The sequence below is a fragment of the Macaca thibetana genome, chromosome 10, assembly GCF_024542745.1.
Source record: "Macaca thibetana thibetana isolate TM-01 chromosome 10, ASM2454274v1, whole genome shotgun sequence".
Classification (NCBI taxonomy): Eukaryota; Metazoa; Chordata; class Mammalia; order Primates; family Cercopithecidae; genus Macaca; species Macaca thibetana.
In genome coordinates this window covers 55,142,983-55,153,992 of record NC_065587.1, presented here as the reverse complement: position 1 = coordinate 55,153,992, position 11,010 = coordinate 55,142,983, and the positions used below count along the sequence as shown (strand labels likewise).

At 50.1% G+C, this 11,010-nt stretch overlaps 1 protein-coding gene across 1 annotated transcript in view; it reads right to left on the bottom strand.

Annotated features, from left to right (window-relative positions):
• Nucleotides 1–11,010, bottom strand: part of RIMS4 (regulating synaptic membrane exocytosis 4) — a 57,589-nt gene that overhangs the window by 4,836 nt on the left and 41,743 nt on the right. The window contains exons 3-5 of the mRNA XM_050806573.1: nucleotides 1,452–1,564; nucleotides 1,049–1,150; nucleotides 279–418 (exon numbers count right to left, since the gene is read on the bottom strand). Coding sequence (XP_050662530.1) covers nucleotides 279–418; nucleotides 1,049–1,150; nucleotides 1,452–1,564 — 355 coding nt within the window. The remainder of the gene's footprint in view (nucleotides 1–278; nucleotides 419–1,048; nucleotides 1,151–1,451; nucleotides 1,565–11,010) is intronic.

Sequence of the window (11,010 nt, the reverse complement as noted above, 5' to 3'; positions counted from 1 at the left end):
AGCACACATTCCACTGGCACCAGAATGTTATCAGGTAGGTACCGTACCGTTAGGGTCCCCACTTTATGGATGAAGAAACTGAGGGTCAGAAGGGAACTTGTTCAAAGTTGCACAGCAAGTTGTAGAGCTCAGTTCAGCCACAGTGAACTGAGGGCCTCACCTATTTCCTCCAGGCGAGGCCCTCCAGAGACACCCCCCGCCAGGGGTGCCCGCCTGTCATTCTGGTCCTGTGCATGTGTGCTCGTGCACACACGCGTGAGCGCACTAATGCCCCTCACCTGGAGGACTTTGCCCTGGGGACTCTCGGGAAACAGCAGCACCTGGTTATACAGTGGGTCCAGCGACTTGCGAGCGACTTTGGTCTTCTTCTTGGCAATGCAGACGCCATTCTCTAGCAGGTAGGCCTTGATATAGGCCGCTGGGGACAGAGGCCAGCAGGGGTGAGTTCTAGTTGGCCCTCAAATGGTGGGCAAAGGGTGCAACAGAGGGAGGCTGCCCACCCTCTGCTGGAGATAGGTGTGCCCCCATGGGGTCTGGGGAGGACGCACCAGGACACATGGGGGGTGGGCATTTGGGGGCAGCAGGTACAGCGGGGCTTGGGTGCAGCCTGCCCCACCTTCTCTGGTGGTCCTCACTGTCTCCCCTTCCTTTGCTCACTCGCTCACCTGTTTCCTCCCTCAGTCCGTGACGTGCCCACCCTCTCCCTGGCTTATGCGTCCATCTGCGGACCCACTCACTCACCAAGCCTGAGCACCTACTGCAGGCCAAAAACTGCTAGGCACTGGGGTATAACGATAAGCAGGAAAGATGGTTCCTGCCGAGCTCTTACCACTGGGCACCATGTGTCCAGTGGAGGAGAGGAACAAGGTCAACAGACAATCTCAACTGGCTCCCCAAACAAACCCTAAACTACCAGTTCCACATATTAGAGTTGGGACGGGGGTCCCCACAGTTGGGCCCAATTTTCTCTCTTCAAGGCCCTCGGTACCCATCAGGATATCCTCCCTGACCTCCACCCCAACCCTGCAGGGGAGGGTAGGCCCCAGACCTGGCAGTGTCTTGGAGCCTGGCTTGGCTGTCAGTCCCCGGGCCTGGATAATGTCCACTTCCAGCTGACCGTTCCGCTCCTGCAAGCCAATCTCCACATCCCCTGCAAGAGGCACCAAGAGATGAGACTGGGAAATGGCTCAGAAGCTCAAGCTGGGACTCAGCTCTTCCCCTCTACTTAGAGCTGAAACCCCCTTCCCCTGCTCCCAGCTCAGGATAAGACCAGAACCAACTCCCACCAAGTGCCTAGGCTCTGCTGAGGGCTTGAGAGTGTGCCCTGGGCCCTAGGTGGCATGCGCAGAAGATGGATCAACACGCAGAGGGGAAGGAGGGAGAGATGCTGGGCTTCCGGTGTGACCCCCCACCTCCCATAGTCCATTTGAAACCAGCCTTGGGGCACTCACCCATGGGTGTGGTGGCCAGCGTCTGGCGGCCCACAAACTGTGCTGGCCCCATGCTTCCCAGAAAGTCACTGAACTGGGCATCCGATGCCAGGCAAACTCCTCCATAGTTAAGGCTGCGAGAGGAAAAGATGAGACAAAGCACATGTTCCCAGTGGTTGACCGACAACTCTGGACTCAGGCAGTCAACCTCCATGAAATGGATATGCTGAGACTTCCCTCTTGGGATGGAGATAAGGTTTACCCAGTATCTGGCTCATGTGGTTTCGTGCCTTGATACTCAAAATGTGGTTCAGAGACCAACAGCATCAGCATCACCTGGGAACTAATTAGATCCATAGAACTGCAGCCCACTCCACCCCCAGCTGCTGAATCAGAATCTGAATTTTAACGTGAGCCACAGATGATGCCCTTGCACGTGGAAGTGTGAGCTGTACTGCACGGGGCTCTGGACTCTGAGGGGTGCATTTCTTGCTGCTGCTTGGCCACCTAATATTCACTTCCCCTTCCTCTGGTAACAACATCTCAAATTTTCTTTGCGGAGCCCCCTCCCCATGGCACATGATCACAGTGGGGTGGAGGGAACAGCTCCTAAGACTGGGTCTCCAGCTCAGCCTGGCCAATCAGGGCATCCCTTCCCCTTGGCCAGTGATCGGCTCAGAGACAGGCATGTGGCCCAGTTCAACCAACAAGAATCAGGCCTGGAAGCTTTGTTGAACTATGGGGAGTGAGACGGTCTCATTCCCACTAGACTTGAGCCTGAGATGCAGGACTGGAGCTTCTGGTGCTATGTGGCTACCATCTGGATCCCGAGAACAAAACCATCAAAATGACAGCATTGTGTGAGCTCCTGGATCAAGCTCTGCCTGAAGCAAGCTACTTCATCTTTTGGTTACATTAAGTCAATATCAACAGCAACAACAAAGATAATTTTATTATTTTGCTTAAGACAGCTTGAGTAAGTTCTCCCCACTCCCTTCACTTCTCTAAGTGTCTCTTTCCCATCTGTGAAATGGGAATAATAATGTTCCCATCTCTTAGGTCTGTTGTATTAAGTGCGATGAGGCACTAAGTACCATGCCTGATGTGCCCCTTTTATCCTGAGGACCAAAGCACTTGCAACCCATTTTCTCATCTGATCCTCACCACAACCACAGGAGGTTTTTGTTTTTGTTTTTGTTTTTTTTTTGAGACAGAGTCTCACTCTGTTGCCCAGTCTGGAGTGCAGTGGCACAGTCTTGGCTCACTGCAGCTTCGAACTCCTGGGTTTAACCGATTCTCATGCCTCAGCCTCCCAAGTAGCTGGGAATACAGATGTGTATCACCACATCCAGCAAATTGTTGTGTTTTTAGTAGAGACAGAGTTTCATCACATTGGCCAGGCTGGTCTCGAACCCCTGGCCTCACGTGATCCACCCACCTCAACCTCCCAAAGTGCTGGGATTACAGGGGTGAGCCACCACACCTAGCCCAAGAGGTTGGCTTTTGATCTTTATCACCATCATTTAGGTAAGAAACACATCTGCCGAGCAAAATGGTGACCCTATTCCCTGGCCAGAGCTGATGCATACAGAGTTAGAGGCTTAACCCAAGTCAGGCCAATCAAAACCTCTCTCTGGGAACTAAAAAACAGAATCCTGGAGACTAAAAGTCACAAGAATGGCCTGCCCTCATGCAAAACCCATAAACTCTACTCGCTACCCAGTCCCAGCTGCCCAATTCTTCCCTGAGCCATGTGAGGTCCCCCCGTATTCTGTTTTTATTTCAGTTATCTGCAGAGCTAATGGCAGAATATTCAGCCTGAGTGCTTTTCCTTTTCCTTTTCCTGATTTCCTAATACCCCTGGCCTGCTTTCCCCATTCAGACAGTAGCCAGGGTGTCCTATGTTTGCTGCCTCAGAGAAGGAATGACCCAGCAGGAGGTAGACAGCAAGAGACTTGGGCTCCTGACTTTTCAGTTCCAAATCTAAGAAACAGACTTGAAAGAATAGGTACAAAACTAGGCTATCCTGCCCCGAAACAGACATATCCTCAGCCTGGGAGAGCAGAGGAAGTCAGGCAAGGAGGGAAGATTGCTGAGATGCTGCAGGATCCTTGAGGAGGGTCTGCAGTCCCCAGCTGGTGAGTGCTGGGGGAGACAGAAAACTCCAGAGAGGCTGGGGGGATCTGAAAGCAGAGGAGACTTGCACCCACCCTGCTTATTGGGTGGAGCTAAGAAAAGGGCAGAACACTCTAGAGAAATGGCTGCTTGGGCATCTTGTCAAGTGAGCCCCTGGGAGATCTCTGAGGCTCGCTGTATGTCCCTCCACACCCTAAAGAGGAAAGTATGATCCAGGTGCACTGGACGGAAAGGCAGATTCAGTGTCCTGGTGGTCTGGGCATAGAGAAGTAGCTGAGACCGATGGGAAACAATGACCAGGGAGCAGACAGTAAGATCACGTTCCAGGAGACAGCAGAATGACAGATGATGACTGAGGAACACATACTCTGTGCCCAGTGTCTGAGCACCACAATAATAGCAGCCCATGCTACTGGACATGAGCCCTCACTGACATCCAGCTGGTACACCAGGTGTTATGGCCAGCGTCCATATGATCCATTCATTCATCCAACAAATGTTTACTGAGCACATACTATATACATTCATTGTGTCCAGGCACTATTCTGGACACTTGGAACATGTCAGTGAACAGTGATTCCTGCCCTTGAGGTGCTTAGATTCTAGTGACATATTATACACAATTAATATCATAAACATTACAGTATGTTAGAAGGTGGTAAATGATAGTAATCTTAGGAATAAATACATAGAAAATTCATGTGGGCCGGCGGGTGGGGGCAGGGGGATGTGGGCTGCAATACGAAATAGTGTGATTAGTAGCTGTGACCTGTGCTTCCGATTAAATACTTTAACGGTTACCCTGGGCCTGTTCCAGAAATTTACATGGCTTCTCTCTACACAAACTTCCCCAGGACACAGGCATAACCTTTGGGAAAATCCTGAACTAAGTGAGTCTAAGTTTTCAGCAAACAGAGGACACAGGGGGACTTGATACACAGATTAGCAACAGTGATCTCCCAGTGCTCACTAAATGCCACAAATGTCAAAGTGCTCTATACTTATTCATTCATTTCAGCCTCACAACAACCCTATGAGGTCAATACTATTACTGCGTCCATTTTATAGATGAGCTGGAGAGTTAAGAAACCTGCCCAAATCACACAGGTACTGCACGGCCCCACCCTACCCCTTGGCCCTCACTTCTATACCCTGAGGCTACCTGCTCTCATACCTGCCACTAGGTCTGAGGGCTTGTTTTCTGGCTGTGAGAATTCTGAATCTTGCTGGGAGAGAAAATTCAGCCTGTGGCACAGGGCAGGCTGGAAGCACCTGAAGGTTCATGCCCCAGAAGGAGCCCCCACCCAGTGACAAACTGGGAGTCTGCAGTGGGGATAATGCAGGTGAATGTTCGCCTAGCCTCCCAAGGCTCCCCAGTGGGCCTGAGCTCCAGCTGCCCTTAGTGGTAGCAGGCCTGATGATGCATCTGTTATTAGCTCCTCTCCCTTCCCATCCCATTCCTTGCAGCTCCCACACTGGGGATTCCTGGGATGGCCTGCCAAATATCCAATTTCCACTTGAATCTTTGAGTCAGGGTCTGCTCTGGAAGAAGCCAAACCAAGACAGAAGCTGAGTGGTATCTGAACCCAGAGAGTCAGGCTTCCAAGTCTATTATCTTAACGATTATGCAACAATGGTTTTTTATAGAGAGGAAGTGTGAAAAATAAAGTCACTTAAGTGTCTGGGGACTGAAATGTGTACCCACTATTCTTGCAAAACCAAAGCCTCAATTAACAGCACAGAGGCCATGGTCTAGACCAGGGGTCCCTAACGTTTTCAGCACCAGGGACCAGTTTTATGGAAGACAGTTTTTCCATGGACTGGGGCAGGGAGTGGGGGATGGTTTTGGGATGCAACTGCTCCACCTCAGATCATCAGGCATTAGCTAGATTCTCATAAGAAGCCCGCAACCTAGATCCCTCTCATGCACAGTTCACGGCAGGGTTCACGCTCCTGTGAGAATCTAATGCCGTCACTGATCTGACAGGAGGCAGAGCACAGGCGGTAATGCTCGCTCGCCCACCGCTCACCTGCTCTGCGGCCTGGTTCCTAAGAGGCCAGCGACCAGTAACCCTCGGGGGACCCTGGGGTTGGGGACCCCTGGCCTCTTTCACACTGGTGACGTGGCCTTTCCTCCATGCCCCTGGGTCTCTTTTCCACCCTACCCTCCCAGCCATCTAGGGGGTCAGGCTCCATTTTGTAAGGAGTGTCTGGGCTCCAAAAGCCTGAGAAATGGTGGGGGTCTCACAGATTCCAGGCATGGAAGGAGTGCAGCCTCCCAGGCAGAGGGAGGCCCTCTGCAGCCTGAAATTGAAAGTTTCCTCCAACATCATCATTGTCTGCTCCTCAGTTCCTGGTGGGATTGTGAGCAGACAATGGGGAACTGGCAGGCCTGGTAATTAGCGGTAATTGTTTATAATATCTGGGCGGCTGCCTGATTTCCTATCCCAGGGAGCCTTGCTAGCTGCCAAGGAACCCGGCTGACGCCCCAGAAACCCTGAATAGGTTATCACGTCCTCCTGGGGGCTGGAGGAAGGTGGAATAAAGTGGTGGCCGGGCCCTATTAGCCAGAAATCCAACCGCATCAGAGACCTGACTCCACCTTGGGGTCTTTCCTGGAGCACGAAAAGAAGGCAGAGGCCACAAAATCAAATCTGCCTCTACTCCTCACTAGCCAACCGCTTGCTGTGTGACCTCTGACAAGTTGTTTTTGTCTCTGTATTTCAGTGTTCTTATCTGCAAACGAAATCACACTGCCTCATGGACAGTGTCTGGTCTTTTCGTTGGCCAGTGCCTGTGCTGTCTCAGTTTCAAACGTTCTTCTGCTTGCGGCATCCATGAGCACAGGGGTATAAAAGAGCTTACTGAATTAAGTGCTGCATACATGCTACAACTTTGACAAGTCCTTGTATGCAACAGGAGCTCGATAAATGTTCACTGCCAAGCCCTACAGCAGGACTCACACTGGGAAAATAAAGGATGGGGTGAAGACTGGATTTGGTGTAACATAGACCCTGGATTCCAGTATTATACAACCTGTGGGAAGTGTCTTAACCTCTCTGAGCTGCAGTTTCCTCATGTAGAAAATGGGAATAAATAGTAATCACCTTGCTGAGTTGTTGGGGAGGGTCAGAGAGCTAGTGCGGGCAAGGTGCTTAGCACAGAGGACCCGCTGAGTGAATCAAAGGGTGAGATACCGTGGCCTGCTGGGCCTGCTGCCTGGCCTGGGAGAGCATCCTTGCTACATTCTTGGCATTTTCATGGCATTTCAGATTCTAGACCTGTTAGTAAGTGCAGCATCTGGATGCCTGAGAACAAGCCCAAGCCATTTTGGGGAGGACTGCAGCAGCGGGTCCCTTCCAGGGACGTGTGCCACTTGGACAGGCGCAAAGCCCTGAAACAGGATTACAACCCGTGTTCTGCTGGCCTTTTATTTTGTGTTAATGGTGAAATGAGATTTCCTGCATTTCAAATCCTATTACTCTTGTTTGCAGAGCTGAAACCCACTGGTCTTTTATTATTAACCTCTGAGCTTGGTTTGACCCCTGGATTTTCTGTGTTCTTGATGGTGAAAGAAGTAACTGGGTCATGCAGGGGTTTCACTCCATTCTCTTTTCCAGATGGATCACTCGTTTCAACAGCATCAGAAATTAAAAGGCTGCACAGCCCTTATGGTGATTATGGGTTATGTGGTTCTCAAAGGTTTAGGAATTTATGGGTTCCCTGTCCATCCATTCACTACATGCCCGCCCATCCATCCATCCATGTATCCATCCATCCATCCATTCCATCCATCCATCCATCCATCCATCCATCCATCCATTTATCCATCCATCCATCCATTTATCATCCATCCATCCATCCATCCATCCATCCATCCATCCATCCATCCATTTATCCATCCATCCATCCATCCATCCATCCATCCATCCATCTCCATCCATCTGTCCATCCATTTATCCATCCATCCATCCATCCATCCCTCCATTTATCCATCCATCCATCCATCCATCCCTCCATTTATCCATCCATCCATCCATCCGTCCATCCATCCATCTGTCCATCCATCCATCCATCCATCCTCCCACAAACTCGCCAAACCTACAATACAGTCAATTCTGCTGTAACATGAAATATACATTTCTAAAAATTACTGTGCAATGCAAAATCCTGCTATAAAAATCACAGAGCTTATGGGAAAATGGGGTCAGTGTCACATCAAAAAAAGAAAAAGGCAGGAATGCAGTAAAAATGACAGCATGGTTTTATATATGTTAAATGCTTTAGAAATGCATAAATACTATAATAAAAATGGCACGTGACCTTGAAAACAACCTGCAGTTTGCTTGTGGAAGGGGGTGTCAGAAGAGGTGCAGCCTGTGAGTGATTTTGAGGTAGTGAGGGGAAAAACTGAAGTCAATGGAAAGTTGTACCACCAGGTGTGGACGGGTGTGGCTTATAATAGTAAACTGACGGTGCCGTGGATGTCTGAGCCACATGCGTTTTGTGTATTCTTATGTGGGTGCAGTTTTCTTCATTCACCCAGTGTTTCTCGTGGATGAAATTGCACCTGAACAAATGCAAAATTTATGTTATGCTCAAATTGTTCCCTAATACTTGAATCATGTTGGAACAAATTCTCGTTTTCAAAACAAGCATTGTAGCAGAATTGCCCTGTGCCAGGATATACCATATCACACAATGCTGACTCCGACTTCTCAAGAATTCAAGATATTTCCAAGCCTGACCACCTCTATGAGACAGTGTGTGGCTCGTGGGTGCAAAGCCAAGGATTTTTTTGTCAAAAACTTGTCATGAGTCAAGCACTGATAGTACTATTTATCAATGTTGATCCATTTAATCCTCTTAACAACTCTATAAAAGCTAGGTACTTGTAATTCATACCCATTTTACAAAAAGGGAAACTGAGGCACAGAATTGTTAAGTAATTGAACCAGAATCACTCTGCTAGGAGTGGAAGACCTAGGACCTAAACCTGGAGCGTCTGGCTCCAGAATTCACCCTCTTAAGCACTATGTTATACTGTCTCTATTTGTCTTGAGGGGACCTCAGCCTTGCCCAGAGCAGAGCACAGGGATTTGCAGGCCAAGCTATGGGGTCAGGCAGGCCTGGAACTGAATCCTGACTCCACCACTCACTAGTCGTGGAGGCACATTCTTCACTTCTCAGAGCCTTGGTTTCCTTCCCAGTAAAACAGGAATAAAGAACAATAGGATAATCCCAGTGCTATTGTAAGTATTAAATGAGATAAACGCCTTAGAACAGAGTCTGGCACAGTCAAGTGCTCAAGAAATACTAGCGTTTATAAAACAAAACAAAACAAATCCCTGTCTCCTAGCCACAGCTGCATCCAGTTCTGCTTTGTCCTTTGGGCATGGGGATGCTGTTAAACAGTAGAGGTGGGGAAGAAAAGGGGTTCTGACCACCCACCCAGACTCCTGAGCCTTTGGTGATCAGGAAACAGCCTTGACAGGACCATGACCCTGAGCCTGGGTGCAGTGGCCCTGCCATTGGCTCATACTCTGCTTCCCTGGGCTGTGGACACAGTGACCCAGACACTCAGAGACCCGGATGCTGATGACCCAGACATCTCAGGACAACAAAGAGCAGAAGGAAGAAGCAGGTGGGCGCTGGGAGCCAGCCTGGAGTGCTTTTGGGTCAACAGAGAGGATGCCAAGGCCCTGGATTCTGTGTGCTGAAGGGGTGGGAAGGAGTGGAATGTATGCATGCTTCTGCTCACACACACCCACCCATTGTTCATCCGAATGTGCAGAGCACCGACTGGGCCAGCTAGACAGGCACTGAACTCAGTATCTAGTGGGACAGACAGACACACATGTGACAATTAAGATAGAGAGTGGAGGGCACTGTGGTGAGGGAGGGACAGGGGACTGTGAGGGCTGCTGATACAGCCAGAAGAATGGTAGGCCCTACCTGTTCCATTCCACTTCTGCCCATGCCCAGGACAGACATTGCTAATCAACCTCAGCTCTCCTGCCAAGCCTGGACTTGGCTCCAGAATCCTTCTCAACACAGCACTCCAGGGAACCACTATCAATTACTGGTGTTGGCACATGGGATACAGTCTTTGTGCCAGTTCTCAGCTGAGGTCTGGAGAAGGAATGAGTCAGAGGGTGAAGAGGGAGCAGGGGTAGAGAAGGAAGTGCCAGGTAGAGGGCGCAATGGATGCAAAGACCTGGAAGTGAGAAAAGTGAAGGGTAAAGGTTCAGGGTGGTGGAGTCCCCACATGGTTGGAGACTGAGAGAGGCTGGGAAAGGTCAGAAGAATAAGTACTGGGTGACAAACTGTGATGTCCCAAAAAGGAGACCTGCAGGTGTCCAGGCAAGAGCGATGTATGGCCTTGACCAGGAGATGGAGATGGGGAGGAATGGATGGATTCAAGAGATCATTAAGAGTAAAATGGCACAGCATGATTATGGATTGGGAATGGATTACAGATTGGAGAGAGAGAGAGCTGGCTGCAAGAACCCCAGATTTCTGGTTTGGGCAGCTGGTCAGATGGTAGCCCTATGCACCCACATAGTGTAGCAGGCTCTGCTGGGCCATGCCCCCACCCCTTATTATGTCAGTGCTTGCTGACTTCTAACCACCAGCATCTGCATGCCTTTGCCCAGGCTTCTCTGGCCCCTGAAGAGCTTCTCTAGCCTCTAGAGCCTATTTTACCACAGTAAGAGCCAGAGAGTTAACAGGGAGCAGCTGCTGCTCAGTAACTGGTTAAGAGCTGGAATGTAAATACCTCAACTCCCTCGCCTCCCGAGGAGATAGCTCCCAGGTGCATGTTCCACATGGGTTCCCAGAGTTCCCCATCAGGATTGGCTCTGGTTGCCCCCTGGGAAAGCTGGCTTCTTATGCTTTATTGGGTGCAATACCTCTCTCCCACATGCTCCTCTGCTCTTATTTTCTAGAATCACCTCCCAGGTGAATCACTTGCACTCGAACCCATGTCTCAGGTCTGGTTCTGGGAAAACCCAAACTAGAACACACAGTCAACAGGGAGTATCTCAGGATTAGGGCAGGTGGGGAGTATGGTATGTCTGGAAGGTTTTGTTCTCATGGCCCCATCTCAGGGGGCTTGAGCTCCAGCTCCTGCCCTTTTCCTAGGTGAGATGGGCCTGGCCTGGTGGCATGGCTGGTTGACTCTCCATCCTTAACCCACAAAGCTCCAATTTTTGATCAGGCAGAAACAGGCTCAAAGAAAGAAAGCCCTTCCTCAGCCCCAGGGGATCAACCATGGCTGGCCCAACGTAAGGCCCATGGTGTGGAAAGAGAGAGGGGTTCTGGGTCCTTGATGGCATCCTTGAACTATCCAAACCATCCTGGAAACCTCTGCTTCCAGAAACCTTGATAAATGCAACCATTAAATGAGAAAAAGAGTTGAGTGTAAACGTTAAGGGCAGATACC